Here is a 24,170-nt window from a genome sequence, read left to right as displayed (position 1 = left end):
TGAACCAGAAACCCCTCATTTTAGCTAGGACTGACTGTCCAGGAAGCCCATGGGCTTCACCTGTCTCTTTTCTGCCACTGGTGTTGGAGTATAGACGGATGCTACCTTACTTGTCTTTCAGGTGGGTATTAGTGATCGGAATTCCAGGCCTAATGTTTGCCCAAGCAAGCACTTTACCTGCTGAGTTAGCCCCTCGTGTCCAGCTGATATAATTTGAAAAATAAAATAAACCATAAATCCGATATGCCTCTGAAGGGTGGGTGGCCTTCCTCTTGCCAACGAGACATGATAAATCTCAGTGTGTGTGAAACATGCTTTACTGTGGGGTAGTGTATGCGGGTAGGCACAACACCCAGAATGATCAGGCGGATCCCACCCTGAAACGACAAACACTTGGGATACCAGATCGGGGCAGGGGCTTTACTGGTTGAGACTTTACCTTGTTACTCTTAAACAATCAAGGTGATTTTGGAGGACTACAGCAAGGAAAATAAACATCTTTCCAGAGAAGATGACTCTACCAAACTGTGTACAACCAAAAGGCATATTGAAGACTAAGGGCTGGCCTGGGTCACAGTGTCCTCCTTTCCCAGTGACGCCCAGTTGTTCCCATGTTAGACAAACCTTCATCACTTCCACCTGCAGGTCCTCATTGAGCGAAGGCGTCACTTTCACGGCATTCAGGATCTGATTGAGCAGCTGCTTGTCATCGGAGTCTGTCTCCATGGATACAAATCTCTCTTCCGACAGGAGCTTCTGTAAAGTGGCACAAGGCAGTGAATGCACCTCTTCCTGTTGTGTCTGATTATGTCTGAGGCTCTTTCTTCTCTCACTGTGGAGTATCTAGCTGGAGGTCATCAGGCGAGAACTAATACCGTGTACCATTAAAAGGAAATATGCACGAAACTTTAGAAAGTGGGCTTTGGAAAAAGTGTCTTTCGAAACGCTAGGTAATTCACTCTATATTTCAGCCAGTAAAACGCTATGTGCTGGCCATCTGGGTTATTCAGGTAGTGGAAATAAAAGAATGGATGTGCTAAGAAAGAGGAACCCAAACCCACAAAATACCCCAATGTAAGTTTTTTTTTTTTTTAATAAAAGGGAAAGGTCTTGAGAGAGTAAGCTCATTTTTTTCAGCTATGTATGTTTTATTACCTAATGGGAGCCATCATTTTTTCCAGAAATTAATCCCGAATTCATAAACCTTAATATATATCCCACCAGAAAATGAAGGCTTTCATTTGCATGAGGACATCAGGGGAACTTGTGGATTAGCTTTTTGCTACTCAGGGCAATGCTTATTTTCCTAAAAATTCTATGCTTATGAGCCTACAACTCCACTCTCTCATGCTTCTCAAAAGCTATGTAAACGAAGTATCCTAAAGACAAAGGATGTGTCCAGGGAATGAGTCAAAGGCTTCTGGAATGGTCTGACGCTGGAGAGTGATACACAGCTTGAGACACACTCGAGTCAACACTTAGCAGGCAATCGGGGGACATTCTATGTGGTCTCACCCTGAAACCCCAAATTCTCACTCACTCACAAGGCAGGAAATTAAATTGTTCTCCCCAACTCTGAACTGGTGCAATAGGTAATTTTTCCTGCTGAGACTCAGTGTTGGGTTTATTTTATGTTTATTTATTCTTGGCCTGATTTGTTCTTTTCCATTGTAACTTACATGCAGCAGGAATCTGTTAAAAACCCTATAGGATCTCCCAGAGCGGTCCAGGGTAGGAAGTTTATATGGAAGCTGTCTTACAGCGAGAAGATGCTCTGTATTTGTGCCTAAAGTTACCAGGCACCAAGGGACAGACTCATAAAACGGAAGACTAGGCCACTAATCACTGACATGAACAAGCAAGCCCTTGAAAACCTGAAACTGCAACTTTTGTTGCAAAGTTGGAAAGGAAGAAAGTGGGAAATATGCATGATGCTAGAGAAAATGAAAACACGCAACAGATCAAAGCAAACCCCTGTTTATTTCTACAGATGGCCTAATTCTAGAAACCAAGGGCCACTGAAGAACATTAGTGAAGTTGCTTTGAAATTTCCTAAGCTTGTATGTCTTAAAATACAGTTTAACTACTTCTAATCTACTGAGGCTAACAGGAGCTAATTTCTGACTCTCTAATATGGCTCCACTCTTAGAAGGCAGCCGGGTCTCTCTGACCCTAAAACCTTGGAGAATTGCCTACAAGGACAAATGCCACTGTAGGCTTGGACTTCACTGTGCTTCAGAGGCCAAAGGCCTCATTAAATCAGTGAGTCTATATAACCATTGCCTTGTTGGGCCTGGGACTGCACCCATTCTGTTTGGTTTCAAACACAAACTCTCAAGTAGCTTGACTTTTGGGATTAGTATTTTTTTCCCCCAGTTTTGTTCTAGAAACAAAATATATTAATCTGTTCATGAACCTAATTACAGAATTTAAAAAAAAGCAACATAAGTCAGATTCAGAAAGACAAATATGGTGCTTCTCTCTTTTTTCTGGAGCCTGTATTTTACAGTGATACATAAAATCATATATATATATATACATATATACACATACATATATAATATGATTAGAAGGAAGATGTCTAGAGGCAGAATAGAAACAGACTCAGGACAGGGAAACAGAGGGGCTGGCATGGGGGAGAAGAGAGAAGAGAACAGGGTGAATACTATCAAACTATATGATATGCTTGCATGACATAGCCTTCTGAAACCTCATTACCAAGCATGGGGAATATACTCCAATTATAATGCCATGCCACATGCAGGAAAACGGATACAAGAAGCTCGTCATATTCAGCCAGTATCAGAGAGCAAGCATATCTTCTCTCATCTGTGGTTAGCAAGTGTTATATAGATAAAAAATAGAATCATATATAGACCCATGGCATGAAAATAGAAGGGAACTGTTTAGGGAAACAAAGGGGCTCATGGGAGGTGGGAGGCCAGGGGAAATGGGGGAGTCTGCTCAATGTATAATTGTATGAAAATTTAATAAAAAAATTGATAGAAAACAATCATAAAATCTTCTAGTTTACTATTAATCCCAATTCTACAAAACCACAGATGTGGAATACAGATGAGATACGAACTGATGGGAACTTCTAGGGGTCACTTTTTCCTGGGACCCCTAACTTTCCAAAAAGTTGGACTCTACGATAAAAGTTCATCCCTATGTGGGCTTAGCTGATCCCTGAGAATCAATGCTGGACTATGTTGACCAAGTAAAACTGTGTCCAGAGAAATTCTGGAGGCTAAGATCTTGCCCCTTTTGTGGCTATTATCTTAATCCAATCAAAGTTTTAGACAGTTGACAATGCACGTGCCAATGATTTTCTCTTTCAATGCCAATGTGGTCTGTCAACTTCTGTCACATGACTGCCTCTAGTCAAAGTCATACCTGCATTCCTGCCAAAGCATGTTGGGCCAGCTTCACATTCTTTGATTCCAAAGCCAACTGGAGAGGCAGCAAGCATTTCTCCCTGGCAGACACAAGAACAAGTACATCATGTGAGCTCAGCAAACCTGGTAGCCATGCACTATAAACGTTATGCATAACCTCCCCCACGAACCCTCCTCACCCCAATCTCCCCATCACCAGCATCACAACCCCTATCACCCCAAACCCCACGACCACCACCCCAAACCCCATCCATGACCACCACCATCCCAACCCCTACCACCATCACCCAAAAAACTAGAACCCAATCATTGCACATGGAAATCAACAAAGCTGTGTAGAAATGACAATACATCAGGAACTTGCCCTCTTAGTGTGGCTGTAGGAAGAACGGATACAATTACTTCTTCTCATGGGTCTACAGTACACTAAGTGCCATACAGAGGGATCTGTAAACACACTTTCCCCTTCCCCAGATTAATGCATCGCTCATACCCAGTACACCAGCTACAGGGAGCAGCATTTACATACATTTCTATGTCCCATCCCACCCCTTTTTTTCTACCTAGGAAGTAACTGCATCACGACTTAACATTCTTTATCCATATACATTTAAGTTCTCTTAATTTGCTGATTTCCCCCTAACTTAAAGAGTACATTAGTCACTCACAATAGTTTATAGTCTCCATCAAGTCCAGAAAAATACATGGCAGAAATATAGCCACACATCAACACCTTTGGCCAATGGAAGACACAAATATGCTTGAAAGATGGAGCCTAAAGTGTAAGAGCAACCCAAGCAATCTGTTTGCATTTTCAGCAGAAGCTAGGTAGACAAGAGAGCAAGCCACAGGGCTAGAGTCTAGAGTCACATTTGTGGAGGAATAAGGGCCACTGCTATGGAATACAATGAAACGGAAAGTCAGCTATAGCCTTGGTTCCTTCCTGTCCACAGCTCTGCAGTCTTCCTGTGGAATCGTCCACCAGCTCCCCACTGACTGAGGGTCTCTAACACTTGCTGATTGCAGCTGTGAAGACAGCTGACGACAAGCCAGCAGCAAGAACACGACACACGGCGCCTAATCCTTTTCACCTCTCTCCTTGCCAACCCAGTGACCCAACGGCCAGTTTTACATGATGATCAATGAACAGTGCTGCCAGTTTACGGTAGGCACGTCCTTTGCCAGATAGATGAATAGCACAGAGATGTGCTGCCAGATGGGTGGCTGTAACTTTGTCGTTGTTAACAGTGCTGTCTGCCCTTCTAGGTGACAGGGCAAAAAGCACTATCGAGCTTACAGAGAAAGTGACGAGGCTTCCAGTTTGGCTTCTTTTGTTCCATTACAATCAGTTCATAGGCTGCAGAAGTAATTAGATGAGAGAAAACAGAGAGGGGAGGAGGAGTCAGGGGTTGATGGTGTGACACCAGAAGCATCCCTGGACTTCACTTGCAAACCCTGAAACAATCACATCTCCATCAGGATGAATTTACTGTGAAAGAGCCTTCGTCTCCATCCTGGAATCAGATCTGACAGTGAGGCCCAGCACCAAGAACCCATTCAGTCAATACAAACCCCTCAGAGCCTTGGGAATGAGAAAATATGAGGTAGATGCAGGCTGATACTGCACATGCATTACGTATTATAGATCAAGGCAAGTGTGAGTGCCAAATCCAGGAGTAGTAGGCATTCTTTTGTAAGCATCCCTTGGGAGGCAATAAGATGCTCATATACAACTGAAAAAAATCACTGCCACCCCCCTATCTGCATAAATAGCCCCTACGGTCCTTACTCTACCCCACGACTAATTTGAACTAGGTTGCTGACAAATTCCAGGAGTGCCAGGCTGCATCATGACTCTGAAGCATTTTACTAGTTTGTTCTTCACGCTGTTATGAAGTCAGGCCTGGCCGCATGAGATCGTTTCAACTAAGTTTGTGCTGGGTTGAAAGGTATCAGTTTCTGTGAGGGCTGTGGGTTATGGAATCATTTGTTAGGTCCAAACCACCCATTCACTAAAAAGGCCGTTCTTAAAGCCAATACTGAGATGGGAACAATGGTTTGCACTTGTAGTCCCAGAACTTAAGAGGTTGAGGCAAGAGTATCGTTGCAAGCTTGAGGCCAGTCTGGTCTAGATGGTGAGCATCAGGCCAGGTCAAATTTGGTAGTATGTGAAACTCTATCCGAAATAAAAGAGAATAAAACCCAATCCTAAAGAGTTGAGGTGAGGTGTGCATGGACCATAGAGCAGGGAGTAGCAGAATCTTTCAATGCACAGACAGGTAATATGAGCTATGCACTTCACTTGGTCTCCATTAGAATTGCTCGATTCTGCCAGATATAAAAGCAGCCACAGACATTAAGTAAATCAGTAAGCATGGCCATGTTCCAATAAACTTGTATTTATAAAACCAGGTAAGGGGCCAGATCTGACCAACATATTAGTCTGCCCAGCCCTGGCACAAATTATGCCTTAGAACACAAACTAAGCAGATCTAGCCTTCTCGTGTTTCTAAAAGCTTTCGCAAGACATGGAGCTAATTGCCTTAGAAGGGCATTAAGACAGGTCCAAAATCTCTATTAGAAAATAGTGCTTTGGAGAAATATCATTGAAGGCAATGACTTCATTGGGCACTAAACCCAGCTCTCCTGTCCGTCCACTGAACCAACATTTGGTGCCTATAATGTGCCAGGCAATGTATACAGATCTGGGCCCAAGTCAACAAAGAACAGGACAAAGCAGGTGCCTTTGTTAATTCGTATGCAGAATGAACTAGAAGAAGAGAACTGTTCTTAGCAGGCACTGTTTCCACATTTAGTTTTATTTACAACTACAGCTTTAAAATAAGCCTATCTATCCTCAGGTCACATTAGAGAACGCTTGGGTTCAGGGAAGTCTTGTAGTCTGCCCAAGTCTACTCAATTCATATGTATCAGACATAATTCAAATCTAGCTCTGTCTGACAACCTAAAACAAATTCTTCCTAACCTCCTTTTGTATCAAAAGTGCAGAGCAAAACTCTAGCAGCTGTTTCTTAAGCTTTTTTAGGTCATGGATATGAAAAACTCCAGGTCAAAAGGGGAGGACAGAGGGGAGTTATATGTTCAAAGTACATTAAACACACAAATAAAATGTCCTTGTGAAATCTAGCACCATGTACAATGAAAACAGGTCAATTCAAAACTTTACTTAGGGGCTGGGGAGACAGATACATGGCTGAGTGGAGAATGTGTTTGCCACACAAGCATGAAGCCAGAGTTCAGAGGCCACATAAAACCCAGGCAGCTATGGCTGCCACCCATAATCTACTTAGAATACAGAGACAGAAGATCCAAGGAAAAACTGACTAGCTAAAGTAATCAAGTGTTCTGCTTTCTACTGCTGTGGTAAAGCACTCTAGCCAGAAGCAACTTGAGGGAAGAAAAGGTTTATTTTGGCTTATAGATTATAGTTTGTCACTGACATAAGTCAAGGCAGGAGCTCAAGCAAGAATTTGAAACAGAAATTGTGGAAGAAGCAGCTATTGCTTTCCACTCCCCTTCCTCCCTCCAAGGATTTATTTTTATGTGTATATGTGTGCTTGAGTAGATGTAAATGTACTGTGTGTGTGCAGATGATTGCAGAGGCCAAAAGAGGGTGTCGTACCTCACAAAACTTGACTTATAGGTAACTATGAGATGCCTGATGTAGGTGCTGGGAATGAACTCCTAGGTCCTCTACGAGAGCATCAAATGTTCTTAAACTCTGTGCCCTCTCTGTATCCCCTTAGCCAACTTCTTTTATATATCCCAGAACTCCTGACCCAGGGCATGAAACTACCCGAAGTGGGCTAAGGTCTTGTACTGGCTAATTTTATATTAATATGACACAAGCCAGCTCTCATTTAGGAAGACAAAACTTCTGATTGGAAAAATGCCTTCAATGCATTGGCCGTTGGGCACACCTGTGGTGCATGTTCTTGATTGATGTGGGCCCAGCTCACTGTGGGCGGTGTTACTCCGGGGATGTTGTCCTTGGAACTGTAAGAAAGCCAGCTGAGCAAGCCATGAGGTCAATCTGATCTGAGCACTCGAGAACGGAGACTCCCCTTCTCAGGGTGCTCTAGGTTGAGTCAGCTGACAGTCAAAATTCACTGAGTTTGGCAAGCCCTGAATTGACAAGAGAGCCTGCTTCAGGAAATAAATCAGAGAAGAGCTGAGGAAGACCCCCCAGCATCAACTTGGGGCCTTCACATTCACCTGCTCACGAGCACCTACATACATGTGCTTAGTATGTAAACACACACATACACACATCACACATATATACACACGTTATTTAAAAATAATGAATTGTTTAAAACTAAATGAATCTGGCAAATCTCTTTCTTCCCGAAAGCTTAGTTACTTCCCGATTGCTGTAATAAGACACCAGGACTGAGGCAGCTTATTGAAGGAAGGATTTACTTGGGGCTTAGAGTTCCATGGGAATAAGAGTACATCACCACCACTTGGGGGTGGGGGTGGGCAATGGCTATGGGTTGCCATGGCAACTGGAGCTGGAAGCTGGAAGCTGAGGGCTGAAGAACCACACACAGGAAGCCGAGTGAACTAGGGATGGCAGGAGAGTTTTTAGACCTTAAAACCACCCTTAATGACCCACCTCCACCAACAAGGCCATACCTACTAAGCTCCCATCAACAGCACCAGTGACTGGGGACCAAATATTCAAATAGCTGAGAATATGGCGGACATCACATTCAAACCACAACAGGAAGGAATGTATTATTTTCTAGGAAGATTCTTGGGCACCGCTCTCCCACCAGTTCTGCGGGGATTCAAAGTCAGTGCATGGAAGGGAAGAACCTTGCCCAATACAGTAGAAATTTGAGGGTCTGTGCTGAGTCGAGGACTGCTTTGCTAGTTTGCTAGCTTGGCTTAGGATTCTCCTAGACAGCCTCTGACAAGATTCTACATCAATAGCCAGGCACAGATTCAGGGGGATGGCTGATTGTCCTTACATCTGAGGCCCCTCAGGCCCTCTCGTTCTACAGTTCTTTAGCAGTCTCCAGCTCAGAGCCTTCTTCAGCTGGAAAGGAATGCACATAGGAATCAACAGAACTCACGGGGCACAGCTGATCTCCTCCCCTGCCCTGTAATACCACTACCCCCCGCCTTCCTTTGGTAGTGAATTTAACGAGTGTGTGACAGGCCTGTTAATTGGGGCCGAGGATTTATAATGAAGATGCAACATGGCACACACTCAGTCCCCTTGAACTTTCGGAACGCAGATAAATCATCCTTTGATCTTTCTAGATGCTGCCTCACTGGGGAAAAAAAGCACAGGAAAACCAACATTCATTTGCATCTATTGGCCACTTTTTATGCACAGGCACATGCAAATTCTTTCTTGCCTAATTAACTGACGGCAGCAGGCCCTAGTTGCATGTCCTGACATGCTATTATTCCTTGAAAAATAATTAGCAGCACGCTAGTCCTCACGCCAAAGACATTATCCTCTGACACGGTGTCTGGTCACGTCAAGGAGACTGACCCCGTCTCCTTAACTGCTCTGTCATAGATCACAGACCAGTTTAATTGGGCTGGAAGGCAACAGAGGACAAATTTAAAAAAGAATGGGAGAGAATTACAACCTGCTAATAATTACCCGCTAACACGAGAAGAAATAAGATGTTTTAGTGGAACCACATTTTTTTTTCAAGGTTTGAGGTGATTCTTCTCTGATGCTCTGGGTGGGAAGCATCAACAGGACACTTTACATTTATAATATAATGCTTATACACCAGAATGCTAGGACTTGGCTAGGAGCCATACATTAAGCCACCATATGATCCTCTGGTATCTCCTGTTGAAATTGGTAGCTTTTACATACAATATGCAACACTATACTACTTCATATTTACCTTGATTACTACACATAAACAATTACAAAACCAAAATTCACATTTTATTGGATCACAACTTGAAATTGCACCCATTGAAAGTACAGGTATACTATGCTTTGGACATGACTAGCGTGTGGTCCCCAGAGCAGCAATGTTGTAAGGTGAGGCTGGCTGGTCACTGGGACAGAGCCATCCCGAGGAGACTAATTCTCTCTCTCAGATCTAAGTTCCAGCATCCTTGGTAGCAGATGAGTTGTTGCTCCTTGTCATGTTCTCCCAAGATGGAGGTAGCATAACATTACCACCAGAGGCCAAGAAGATTCCAGACCTATGATTTTGAATCCCTCAAATGGTAAGAACAAATGAATGTCTTTTTAAATAAATGGCCCCTCACAAGTATTCTGTCATATTGAGAAAACAAACAAAACAAAAATAACAACAAACCAAGACTAGATTTAATTGTGGGGAAAAAAAATGAAGCTAATTGGGCCCAGGACCCATGGTTCCAGGGGAGAACATCCTATTCTTCTTAAGCTAAACAACACAATGTGAAACTGCTTCCTACACTCTAGTGCTTCTCTCAGCCCTCACCAGAGAAGCTTCTTTTCTCAATGGATGTTGATTAATACAACGACTCCTGATGGAACCATGGACAAAGAACAAGAGGATGCAGAGAGCTCAGTTCTAAGTGGGGCTCAGGGATCATCAAGGAACACCAGGTAGAAAGGCTGTACAAGCAAGAGGTTGGGAGAGAAACGTGAAAATAGGGAAAGAACTAAAAGGATTAAAGAGATTGGGTAGATTTGATCACAATAGAATATACTCATGTCTGAAACTCCCAACTTTTGAAACAGGAATGCTAATGACCACCAGTGCTGGAAACGGAGACAGGCGTAGCAGCCCAGGTCATGTGTCTTCATCCTTTTTTGAGTGGTAGTCCATGAGACAACATGGTTTTCTTTATGACGTTATGAGAAGTTACAAGCTGTTTGTAAGTGAAAAACAAGTCATTCCTCGGATGTTCTTACTGAGTTTAAGACACGGCCACCACCACTCCCAGGAACCATGATCTTCCCTAAAGCAGAGATTTTTCCGGCCTCCTATTGTGAGACTCACCAAGCTGTCTTCATGCTTATACATACAGATCTTTTGTGCAGTTTGTACCAACACTGATGAATTTCCCTGGTGAAGCTTTTGCCTGAGTCAGTTCCACAGAGTCAATTGGAACGAAATTGGTTCCTTAACTCACACTCTCTGGAGTACAGTTAAAACATTTCCATTTTATTTCTATTCTCATTTATATTCTATTGAAATTGCTTCTGTCAGTGTCATTCCTTTTCCCTTATATTTAAAACGAAGATTAGATTCACCTATCAGAAGCTATTAGGCCTTAGGGACATAGCTTGGATCAACACGAAATCCATTTTCTTCCACAGGCTTGCAAGATTACTTAGCAAGCCTACTGCCATCACTAAGTTGAGCATATGTAATTGTCATTTCTCCTAAGTCAGAAAAGGTTGAACGTTGGCAACTTTAGGTGATTCAATCTAGTACAGAAATCCTGAATAACACGGTGATGCTCATATTTTACCTTGGTATTTGAGGTTGTGTTATCTATCATTTTCATATAAAAAGTGATCATGTGTACATAAAAATATCCAAGCGTATAAGAATATCTAGCACTGGAAATGAATTCAGCTTCTGCTTAAGAAAGAACTTACTTAGGTCAGGCTGACAATGGGTATTTCCACGGGGCAATTTTTTTCTCTTCTCTTCTCCTCTTTTCGCTTTTCTTTTCACAAATACTTTCTGAATCAGTCCTACCAGATACTTTCATATTTGGAAGAGAATGAATGTTTCCTGTTGTCACCAGACCTGGCTCCTGGTAAAATGTTCCCTACAATATTTCTTTCCCTTCTTCAGGTCACAAAGGCGTAAGAGAACTCACTGCCACACACAGGGGTGTATGAAGAATGAACGCTTTCTTCCATTTCTCTCTGGAATTTATAAATGCCCTACATGTTCTATATGGCTGCTGTTCTGACTAAGGTGTATTAAGGGTTTATAGTTTCAGAGGTTGATTCCCTGACCAGCATTGTGAGGAGCACAGTACCAGGCAGGCGTGGCACTCACCTGAGTAGTAGTTTAGAGTTCATATTCTAATCCACAAGCTTGAGGCAGAGAAAGCAAACGGGGAATGCTATGGGCTTTTGAAACCTCAAAGCCCAATCCCTAGTGACACACCTCCTCCACCTAAGCCACACCTCCTAACCCTTTCCAAACAGTTCCACCGACCAGTACCAAGCATTAAAACAAATGAGGCTTTCAAGGTCTTTTCTCACTCAAAACAGCACAGCATATGATAAGGCACACTTGTCCATCATCTGAAGAATTTTCAATGCTAGATTTTTTTCCCTTCTATTTCCTTTGCAATTTGTGTTGAACTTTGAAAATATCTTCAAACAAAATAGAAATCAACATAGATACAACAATATTTCGCTACCGTGTTATGAAAGAACAAGAGATTTGTCTCTTCTATTCTAAAATTCTGTTCTTTCAATATTTGAAAATCATGAAACATGAGTAAAGAAGGTAATTGATAAGGGAGAATCAATTTTTAATAACTTTGGAAGAAAATTAATGATAGAGTACAGCTTGGTATTATCACTTGAAGTCTAGCATTATCAATATTACTATTTCTACCATAGGATATAAAATCTATATAGTCAGATGGAGAAACTATATCTGGGGGACAACAGCTGACATGATGTCTATATTACTTCTAAGGATGACTGTTCTATAATCCATTTTTGACAAATACCGAACACTAGTGTAACACTAGGTTCTGATTTGGCACTGAGCACCGAACAAAAGGAAGAGTGGATATTGTTCCTGTTTAAGAATAAGAGTGAGCACACCTTTCAAGCATGGCTGGAGGTAAAATACCTGAGAAGGGTTAACAAGGCCATTTAAAGGGTGCCTGTGTAAATAAGCAAATGCATTAAGAAGGCCAGAGCCAGTGGCTGTCTCACCTCAGGGAACAGTCCAAGCACTGGCCATATACTGGTCTTTTTCATTGGGCCAGGCATTTACCACTTTCAACGAAAGGGTATTTGAGACAAGGGGGGATGACAGTTGTGACAGTTACAAAAATCTTTCATGTGCCAGGTACATTAAATGGCTTAGTGTGCCATTTGGGGATCCCCATGACAAATGAGGACAAACATTGCCTCAGTGGATGCTGAAGGAATCAAGGAGAAAGAAAATCTGCAACTGGACACGAGGTAGGACTCGCTCCTGGCCAGTCTGCAGCCTTCATGCGTAGGCTTCTGTTGTTCTTTATTTCTGCCAATCCCAATGAGTGCTGGATTAAACAGTTCACACAGAGCAGAGCAAGCAGGGGAAGGAAGGTCCACAAACAAGCCAGATAGCTCTCCAGGGTGATGGCACTTGTTACCAGGCCTGCCAACCTAAGTTTAAACCCCAGAACCCACAGGAAAGAAGGAAAGAACTGGTTCCCTCAAAGGTTTTCTTCTGACTTCTACACACGCGCGCGCGCGCGCATACACACACACACACACACACACACACACACACACACACAGAGAAAGAGAGAGAGAGAGAGAGAGAGAGAGAGAGAGAGAGAGAGGGAGAGAGAGAATGAGAGATAAGAGAGGTATATGTTCAGACACACACACACAGGACAGAGACAGAGAGACAGAGACGACACACAGAGAGAGACACATACACAGAGAGAATGAGAGATAAGAGAGGTGTATGTTCACACACACACACACACAAGACAGAGACAGAGAGACAGAGACAGACACACAGAGAGAGACACATACACAGAGAGAATGAGAGATAAGAGAGGTGTATGTTCACACACACACAGGAGAGAGACAGAGAGAGATACACAGAGAGAGACACAGAGAGAGAGAATGAGAGATGAGAGAGAGGTGTGCGCACACACACACACACACACACACTAAATGTAATAAAAATTAAAGCTATTCCCTTCTTTCTCTCCATTGGCAGTCCATCCTTGTATTCCCTGCCATCAGCTCCCACACCCTTGACTTAAACATTTCTCACTGTGAGGCACTGTAAACCATTCCTCATCTCCATCAACACATTAAACAATTCACCGTGGGAAAGCTCTTGCCTTTATGATCTTCATAAGGACTAATGTGTCGGTATTTATCAAGAATTCAAGGATATTAACTTTCTTTGGCCTGTGACTTTCTTCTTGGAACCTTTTTTAAAAAAGATTTATTTATTTATTATGTATGAGTATACTGTAGCTGTCTTCAGACACACCAGAAGAGGGCATCAGATCCCATTACATATAGTTGTGAGCCACCATGTGGTTGTTGGGATTTGAACTCAGGACCTCTGGAAGAGCAGTCAGTGCTCTTAATCACTGAGCCCTCTCTCCAGCCCTTCTTGGAACCTTTTAAAGAAAATAATCATGGAAGTAGCAAGAGACTTTTACTGCAGATCATGTGTAATGTAAATAAGGTTAAATCATGGCAAGTCCATAGAACGGAATAGTGGGCAATAATAAGGGATTCTGTCATTGTTCACAAAGAAAAGTGCCTGGATTTAAAAACAAATCACGTATGTGTACAGAGTGGAAGAAGGATGGGAAACTGAGAGAAAGTTACAATATCTGCAAAATGTATTTCTCTCTACTGGAGACTGGAATGACTCTGGTTTTATTTATTTACGGTTTTAGTTTATTTTTGAGACAGGTAGCTCATGCTGACCTACAATAACGGGGGATGATTTTATACACCGTGTATTTCAGATGCTGATTTCTGTGGCCAGAGACCTAGTTGTAGTCGAAAACGTTGGCATTGTCTTGATTATTGGAGCATATCCTATCTCAGTGATATGTGAAGATTGTCTTCCATTACTTTTGATTGGTTCATCAAGTACTGATCAGTCAATAGCTGGGCAAGAGAGGAGAATAGAACACATCTTCTGATTCCAGTAGAGGATGGATCTTCCAAGTGCGCATCAGGGGGGTGAGAGGAAGAGAAGGACCAAGAGGATTCCTCATGAGGTTGTGTGGCGAGAGCAGTCATGAGGACACACATGGATCAGAACGAGCCTCAGATGGCAAATAGTGGGCATGTGTATGGGAAGTAGTCCCGGCCAACAAAGCCAGGTTAGAATAGCCCAGAACTGCCCAGTTTAGTGCTTGCAGTATATTAATAAATATAAGGTCTCTGAGTCAATTTATTTGGGAACAAGGGGGCGTAGAAAACCCTCCAAAATTACATTTACACTATAATTTTTATCTTCCCATCTTAGGCTCCCAATAGCAGAGATGACCGGCATGGACCACCAAGCCTCTCTGTTTCTATATCTTAAAGAGTTAGTGGCTGCTAAAATGTATTGTTTGGGAAATAATGGCAGGAGAAAAAGGTCTGTACAGGTTTCATCATAGTTGCGATTAAAAAAAAAAATCACACTTTCGATCCTAGCTTGGCTGGATCCACAGACACAGAACTCACAGATCTTGGAGGCTAGATCATAGACTAGAGAACAGTGGCGTTCATTGGCCCTTCCCTGCGCCAGCAAACACTCTCACCACCTTCCCTTCCTTGGTTTCTCCTGGGCTCCTGAACACCACACCCACTTCTATCATGGCCTTAATCTAAGTCCTCCTGCACTCCTGCTGTGCTCACCTCATCTCTCCTGCCTTCTCACCCCATCAAAGCTGTGCTGTAGCCTTGGAGCAACTTTTTCTTCTTTGATCTTGAAACAAAATCTCCTGGTCATTTTTCAAAGGCTTACTGAATTTTGTCTCCCCTGCCTCCCCCCAAATGCCTTCCTAACTCAAACTAGGATTGCTTGTGAACCCAACATTCAGTTGCTAGTCCTATTTCTAATGGAAATTAAGTGAATTTAATATAAATAGAATACATCTCCCTACAAACAGGCATGCACGCTTCCCACGAAAATGATACCAGCATGATACATGCCTACGGAAATTGATCTGCTCTCTGGAGTTTATGGCAGCACACGCGTTTTGTTAGTTAATGCCTTTTTTTCATGATGTAACACTCCAGCTGGCAACAAAGAGTCAGGGCTCTGCCAGGATTTCAGCAGGAGCTCGGCATCCCTCTGACACAAAGTAGCCAGCTGAAGCAATGCACAGCAAAGACTTCCAGCCTCAAGAAGCAAATCTTAGGCAAGAAGAGAAGACATTGGCATTAGCATCTTTTTATATGCTGATAACATTGTTTAAATATGTAGCTACTTTTATATATTTGGTTGTGAGCCTAGTCTTTAACGGCTGAGCCATCTCTCCAGCCCATGTAGCTACTTTTGAAAATAGCAGCTCTATGGCATAAAACGTCTTTTGGAGAAGTCTACAAAACCAAGGACGGGCCTGTTCTGCTCAAAAGCAGAACAGAACAACAAATCACCTTGGAGAAACATTGGTTTTTTAGGCCTTATTAATGGCATACTAGTCTGTCAAAACTCACAATGAGATGCAAACATAATTAATAGAACTTTTACAAAGTAAATGTGCTGACAGCAGAATTTGAAGCAAGACTTCTGTCAAGTAGAAATTTCTAGTACTTGTGGGTAGTGCTCATGCTCGTCTAAGCCTCAAGAAAATTTATAAAACAGATCAGGAAGTTGGCCCAGTGGTACGGCCTATAATGCTGGCTACTGGGTAGCTGGAGGCAGGTAGAATGCAACTTCAAGGTCTGTCAGGTCTACAAAGTGAGTTCAAGATCAGCCTGGGCGATTTGGAAAAGACTTTGTCTCAAAGTGAACTGAGCATAAGGATAGAGTTCAGTGGTAGACACTTGCCTAGAATATGGAGGACACTGGATTTCACCCTAGTTCTAGTTAAGGGGAACAGAGACAGGTGACTGGGAAGATGGCTCAATTGGTAAGATACTTGTGAAAACATCTGACTGAGTCCAGATCCTCACCATCCATGTAAGAAGCCAGGTACAGTGACATACGTGTGCTTTTATTCTCAGCACCAGGGAGGCAAAGACAGGAGGGTCTAGACAATTGGTGTATTCCAGGTTCAGTGAGAGCTGCGATCTCAAATGATAAGGTGGAAAAGTGATTGATTTAGATGCATAATATAAACTTCTGGCATATCCATACAACACATACTTACACACACATGAACACACAAATAGACATACAACAATAACAGTGAACACTTTAGTAACATAGACAAATTTCTTTAATAAACACTGATTTAGCCTACTATATACCCAGGCAGTACATGAAATATTAGGTATATAATATAAAATCTCAGACTAGGGAGGTGACATATTATTGATAACATGCAAACACATGGTGAAGGCAGACCTGTATTTTATAGTTACTAAAAATGGAACAGATCCTGGGGTAAAAAATGTAAGCATCTTTACAGATGTGGTGACATTCATTTGGCCTTGTAATGGAGGGGACAGAATGAGTCTTGGTCAGACAGGGAAAGAAGCAAGGAAAGACAAAGGTGCCAAGTAGGTTCATGCATAAGTTAATGTCCTACTGAGACCAGACAGGGAGGTTTGTGAGTACAAGAATTTGTGTGCCAGGGTTTATAGGGTCTCACATGCCTTGCCAGGGAGACTGGCAATGGGCCAGCTGAAAATGAGGAGCCCATGGGAGATCGTCAATCAAGGGGATAATATGATCGCAGACATCGTCTACAAAATAGAGCTTCGTTTACAGTGTAGAGAATGGACACAAGCAGAATATGATAGGGAAAATCAGAATATCCAAGTCCTTTTCTCTCTCTTTCTCTTCCTCTCTAATGCACACACGTATACATGTACCCGCCCCAGTACACATTCACATACCCATGACAATGCTTAGCATATACAAAATAAAAAATATGTAATGGTGGACACCCTGCAAGCAGGATGAGCTGCGGTGGGCAAGGGGGCTTCTTGGGAGGCAACCCACTCGACTGGCAACTTCCCTGTAGATCAATATGAAGATGAACCTTCATAAAATAATATTGTTTGGATGAGTTACTTTACAGAATTCCTGATTTGACTTAAATAGTTTTAGGAAGATAGGATTCATCGATAAAAAGTTTAAGGAGATGTTTAAGTTATAATAAAGTTAGAATTAAGAATAAAATGGGGCCCATGCCTTGTAGTGAAGGCTACATAGTTGGAAAAGGAATACAGTGAGCTTTCCTTTCTTACGAGCATGCAATTGTTCTTCAAGGAGGAAAAATGAGCTTAGGACAAGTAAGTGATCAAAGAAAACATTCATTCTAGGTTGGGTCTGAGTTCCTGGATCTTGTGATGTAGGGATGTGGCCATAGGCACAGGTTTCAGTGTGCACCGTGAAAAGTTATGAACAAAAAGTAAACAATTCTATTGTGAATATAAGACCAGAGAATAGACGGCTAGCCAGTTTAGCTGAGCTAAATCAGCTTAAAACTGAGACCTAAGGTGACGATGATCTGTTTCTTGGAAAATACAAATTACCAACGGCTAAGCGCAGAAAAACACTCAATGCTATAGACTGGCCTTGCTTAAACTGCGTTAATCAATGATAGGAGAATTATTGCTTGTGGAGAGAAAGATAGTTGGGAAATGTTTAGTTAGGTATGAATTTCAAAAGGAGAATATATAATCAATAATCCTGTTATAGTTTCCTATTGTGTAATGATTTTAATTTGTTTTGAAGAATATGTTTTTGTAGTGATTGCTTTTAGAGAATACGTGACTTGTGTCTATGAGGTAATTTTTTTCTTACATAGAGAACTTTGTCTTGAGGTATAAAAAGGCTAAGAGAAAGAATAAAGTTTGTTGGAGCCTGTTTGTTGAAGCTTGCTCCATCCCCAACTCCATTCACCCAATGTGTGAGTGAGTGAGTGAGTGAGTGTGTGTGTGTGTGTGTGTGTGTGTGTGTGTGTGTGTGTGTGTGTGATTTTCCCCGTTTCTTTTCTCTAGTCACTGGTTGTTATTGGCAGCACTCTCCCGCTCCTGCTCCTCCATTGGCAGCACCATAGGCTGCTATCAGTTCTCTCAGTTTACTCTCTGGTGCTGAAGCTAGCCTTTGCCTGGTGAAGCATTGTAACAATGAAACAGCATACTAGTCAGATTCTTAACGGACTCCCCAAGACCATCCTAATGTTCACAATACTACTCACGTCCCCTGGTTCAATCTTCCTACTATTTGATCTGTCCTGTCCCTCATGAGGTCTCATGGACACAGATACAAACACCAGTACTCAAACCCCACAGATAACTCTTTACAGCTCTTGCACCCAGGAACACCTATGGTACTACATGCTATCTGAAAGACAGCTAGATCAGAAGCTCAAATGGGATTTCTGGAGGAGGCATTCATAGTCTGAGCAGGGAATTCTGGGGCCTTGGGTATTGAGAATATAAAAGGAACGTTTGGGAAGACATTTGGTTGGATCTGAAGAAAGCAAGAAAGAATGGAGTCACTGCCGTGTAACCTCAGGGCAAGTCCTGTGACACTCAGATAGTAGAGTAGTGATGATAACACCAACACAGTGAGCACACCCTATAAATGGTTATCATTAGAAGGCATGAGGAAGGACTCTACTCTGCTCTATGGGCCCACATTGACTGTATGTTATGGTCAATGCTTACCTAAAGAAAGGGACAGAGGAAATGGGACCCACAGATGGCATAGTGGGGGCACAGTTTGGAGGAGCACATGGGAGGAATAGGACTGACATCACTGCAAACTGAGTTTAAGATGGGAGGGGCATCCAACTGTGGATAGTGGGGAACTCAGGAAAAAAACCTTAGAATTATCTATCTAGAAGTGGTAGTTGAAGATTTAGATGAAACATTTAAGGAGAAGAACAAGGTATAGAATAAAAAAAGCAAAGGATGGGGTTCTGAGGAAATCTCCCCAAAAAGTGAGTGAACAAAGATAAGGCATCAATAAGGAAGTCAAAAGGAATCTCTGATGATCAGGAAGAAACCAGGAGAGCCATCCCAACCCATGCCGCCTTAGTGCCAGCATGCTAGTCACTGAATGCCCGCTTGTCACAGACAGTGGGATTGGCATACCCGCCTCTTAACTATACTATTACAGCACTAGGCAGATTGACAGGTAAATATTTCTGATATCAATGAGGCAACAGGATCAAGGCAAGTTAATAACATAACCTAGCAACCTAACTCTGTACTATAGAACACCGGACCCTGACAGAAGCATGAGTGTTCTGTCAAAAGTTGAAAAAACAGTAGTTCCTGGGTCCCTGCTCTAGCATGCTTGGCAGAGGTATGGAAAGGAGAAAAGAAACAGCTCTATGCATCAGAAGCCGTCTCTTAGTGTCATGTCATTCAATCCTCACCAGAGCTTGGACAATGAACATTATCAGGTCAATGCCATAGATAAAGACATGGGTCATGTATCCATGGGCAAAGCTAGTAAGGTGAAGAGCCCAGATCAGCATGGAAGGACCATATAGCAAAAAAGGCCTTCTTCAGCCTTTGTATAGCAACATATTCTCAAGGGAATACATGCTAACCTGGGGAGCAAAGGCATCTACAATATGAAAACAAACACAGGTGCCCCTAGGAGTTAACCAATATAATGAACACACACACACACACACACACACACACACACACACACACACACATTCTGTTAAATTATTCTATCCTATCCCCAGAACAGCTTACTATGACAGCCAATGCACTGACCTCCACTTCTAAGATGGGGCAATCTAGAATTGCGTCCATCTGAATAGCATACTCCCATGTAAAATGAGCAGGTACATGAGGCCAGAAAATAGAACGGTCTATATCCGTCACTTTTCCGTTGACTTATCTACAACTATGAAAGTTTCAGAATGGAGCCATTAAATTTAGCCTTGGATATAAAAGCTAAGTGTCAGGATAGTTTGAATCTGTGGAAAGGGTAAGAATACTACCTCAAGTTGTAGCCCTAAAGTCGAGATGAACTGTACCATTCGAGGCTAGCAACCATTCATCAAACATATGCTTAGCACTTTAAAGCTGTCCTCTCAATTTGTTCTCTCATCCATGTTCACAGACGGCGCTCTCCGGAGTGTTTCTGCTTATACTAATTGCATTCCTAGGGACCCTCCTGGAAGGGTTACTGCCTCCTCAACTCCAGGGTATGCATAGGATTCAGAGACTTGTTGGACAGGAAAAGGGTCAGAGTACTATTGGGGCAAGACATTCGTCCTCTTTGGCTCATAATCAAGAAGCAATAAACGTCCTTGTGAAATCTGCTTCCAAGCAAGTGAATGGTCTTATCAATACCACAGTGTCATGTTGCACTTAAAAGTTGCATTATGGTTTGGGGTGAAGAGTTCCCCTAGAGTCTTATATATTAGAAACTTGGTCCCCTAGTGAATGGTAATGTTCTGGAGTTTCTAGAACCTTTAGAAGGTGGGGCCTAATTGGAGGAAGCAGTCATTGGGAGTAGGGCCTTGCTTTGTGGAGTCAACAGGAGGTGTGGGGAGAACGCCATCTGCCATGTGCTTTCCCTACCCTGCTGTTTTACATAAGCACACAAGGCACCCATGGACAGAAACCTGAGCAGCTATGGGCCAAATGCGTACTGCTCATGAAGCTGTTCTCCTGGATACTGTGGTCACGGCAACAAACAGAAATTCACAAAACCAAACCTTTGCCTCTAAAGAGGAGGGACTCTCTCGTATTTTATTCCACCTTTTAACCAATTATTAAGACCTTAACTGTGATAAGGCCAGTATTTAAATGACTTTCCCACTTCATTGGTACTTTAACTTGATGGAATTTTTAATGACCTTTAAAATGTTGTTAAAGAACATTAACAACATTAGGAAATATTATACACACACACACACACACAAACACACACACACACACACACACACACTATAAAGAATTATATACCACAAATCCCAGTTTTCATTATATATTCTTAGAAGGAAACAAACCAGATATTAAGGGTCATTATTTGTAAGGGATCTGGCTTTCACATTGGGTAGTCAAGCATAGTATTAGATTTAGATTTTATCAACCTTGGCTACATTATCCTCCCAACTCCAGTCTCATTTAAACAGTGGGGAAATATAATAAAACCATCCACATAGTTCAAGTGACATGAGATTGGGAGTCAATTACAGCTTCCAGGATTCTTCACTTTCTATGGTAAGAATATCCTTAGTTCATACCTCAACAACAATATCTCTGTTTTAATATATGTATTCTGTTTACATATGCATGTGTGTATCATTTATATATGAATTCTGTTAATTTCTAAGTAACTTAAAGTCAACATAGCCCAAGCAGAGATCTTTGTAACATTTTGAAAGTTTGGCTGCCGTCCTCTATTAAAAGTTCGTATTTCTTTCTCCAGACAATGAGACTCTTTCAGCCATCCTTGGAGAGCTAAATCTCACCAAATAATTTATTTTGGCAAGAACCATCAGAGAACAAGGATGTAAAACTCTATTTCTCCATACATTGAAACTTTATGCAAATATATGTTTGGGGATTCCAAATACCGGCTCTCCCTGTAGACTCTGTACAGTAAGCACATTTAAAGATAGGTGCTGGGGAGGACCCAAAGGGTTGGTTTAGCTCCTTATTAGCTCCTCCTTTAAGCATACCACACACTCTACTTCCCTCTTTTGGCCTAAAGAGTCAGCTGAAGACTTACCAGAAAGAGCTGACTCAGGTCCAGCACTGTTTGATTTCAAGACGAGAAGTTCTCATCAGAAATTCAGTGTTGAAAGTTGGATATTTTTTGCCTTAGACACAATCACCCCAAAGGCATTGTACCACCTCACTCACGATGGTACCCGACATTATGTGACTGCACAACTGTGTCTGCATTAGACTTCTGTTTGAAGAAAACCAAATATGGCCAATATTCTGTGTTTGTGTGTGACTGTCCAAGGATATATGAGCGCATGTATATACATATGCAGGTCTCACTCCTCACCCTGATGGTGATGAACATAAACACAGTTAAAATGACCTTGGAAGACAATCGTATTCAAGTGCACGGGGCATTCATTCATTGTTCCTCCTTCATAAACTCTGGGTAGTGTTTACCTCCCCAGGGACACAGAAGGACCCAATGTCATGATTAGGCTAGAATTACTAGGTTGTCCCTGAGAAACCAGAGATTTCTCCTGCTGGGTTGCTAAGAAGCTTGGCCATCCACCTAGAGGCCAGGAGTTTCGAGCAAGGAGTCTCCTGGTTGTGTTTAAGGTAGGAGGTCTAAGAGGAGACAGAGCGCTATGGAAAGTGGTGGGGTCTGTTTAAATGAACTTCAGTCCAACTCTAGGAGATCTATGAGGTAGTCCTGGCCAAAACCCACAGATACAACCCTGGCACATGGCTTGGCTCTTTACTGAATTTCTGTAGTGAGCATCGAGATATGAAAGAACTTTGGAAGCAAACTGGAGGTACATGCAGGGAATGGGAACCCATAGAAATGAGACATCATTGAGCCACTGGTTTTACTTCGCACCCCTGCATTCCCTATGAATCTTAGTTCATAGTTCAGGTCACCTTACTTGCGCAATGGGGATGAATTCCTCTGCTTTCAGAAATGTGACGAGCAGGCCATCCTGACTCAGTGACTCACCCTTAGTGAGTTGATTCTGACAGACTAACAGATAACTAACTGCCCTATGGCGGCTTCCCTACAGTCCTACCTCTCCAGATTTCTCTGCATCTCTGGAAATCCTTCCTTCTTGAAAGAACTAGGCCTGTTCGTCTGGGACTGCCATTCTGCCTTTGGTCTTTCCATCTACTTTCTATCAGATATAGGTACGTTACCTGGAACGTCAATGGCTGAAATAAAATGATAAGCCAAGGGACTGGGACACTACCGGTGCTGAGAGCCTACTTGTAGTCTGCCAGTCACACGAGGTTTCATTGGAACCGCTGTTAGCTAGGCTTTCTATTATATAGTGGAATGGATTTGTAACTTACATACTTCAACCAGGCCCCATTTATAAAGAAAAGCAAATGTTTCATGACCACATATGTGCACGTTCCAGTAGACTTTTCAATGGATGAACGATGAAGTGATAGGAACAGTGATTCCTATTATAACACATTTAAATGGCGGGTAATCAACAAATACATGTTGAAGACACAGAGTGCAATAACGGTCACGCTTGTATCTGAAATTACACTGTGCTTTAGTTGCAAGATATCATGCTCGTGATCTTTCCTACTCGAGCTTCAGAGTTCTCAGTAAAACACAGATACTAGTAACCATTGTACCCATTGTGAAGTTGAACAATACAACACGTGATGGTCCTGGTACAATTCCCACTAAAGAATAACACAGTGTAACTGGCAGCTTCCGGTATTATGGGTCCTATTGTGTTAAGAGGCTGTGACCATGAGGAGGTGAACATTGGGTTTAAATGGAAGAGAACACAAGTCAATGTAGGTAGGACAAGGCTGTCTCGTATGTATGCTTGCACGTGTGTGTATTCATCCACATGCCTGGGCTGTAGGAGAGAATATCAATATGTTACATCTAAGACTCATACCTCATGTATGCCAGAGATGGCTCAGTGCTCCTCCCTGTTTGAGCAGGAGTGCTAAACATTCAGTCTAGAACTAATTCCTTATCCTATAGAAGAAATTAAAAAAAAAAAGTACCTGGGAGCAGACCAGCAAGCTATTTGGCTGCCACGTACATCCAGGGGTGTCTAACATTTTAGCTCCTGGGACGCCCTGGATGAGTAATGCCTTGGGTCATACATTTAAAGCAAGGAGTGTGCAACCTGCAGCTTCAGGTTTCTAGAGCACACATGCATATTTTTTTTTAATTGTGACACGGAGATACGTTCATTTGCTTTCTGTTATGATAAAGCATTGGCCAAAAGCAATTTATCAAAGAAAAGGTTTGT

The 24,170-nt window shown here is 42.3% G+C and overlaps 1 protein-coding gene across 1 annotated transcript in view; it reads right to left on the bottom strand.

Annotated features, from left to right (window-relative positions):
- The window catches only part of Arfgef3 (ARFGEF family member 3), a 155,527-nt gene that overhangs the window by 110,389 nt on the left and 20,968 nt on the right, over positions 1–24,170 (bottom strand). Inside the window, exons 3-4 of the mRNA XM_032894946.1 lie at positions 3,397–3,478; positions 625–756 (exon numbers count right to left, since the gene is read on the bottom strand). Coding sequence (XP_032750837.1) covers positions 625–756; positions 3,397–3,478 — 214 coding nt within the window. The remainder of the gene's footprint in view (positions 1–624; positions 757–3,396; positions 3,479–24,170) is intronic.

Source organism: Rattus rattus, chromosome 2 (genome assembly GCF_011064425.1).
Source record: "Rattus rattus isolate New Zealand chromosome 2, Rrattus_CSIRO_v1, whole genome shotgun sequence".
In the NCBI taxonomy this organism is placed as follows: Eukaryota; Metazoa; Chordata; class Mammalia; order Rodentia; family Muridae; genus Rattus; species Rattus rattus.
The sequence above is the reverse complement of the archived record's forward strand: the minus strand, read 5'-3'. Positions and strand labels throughout refer to the sequence as shown.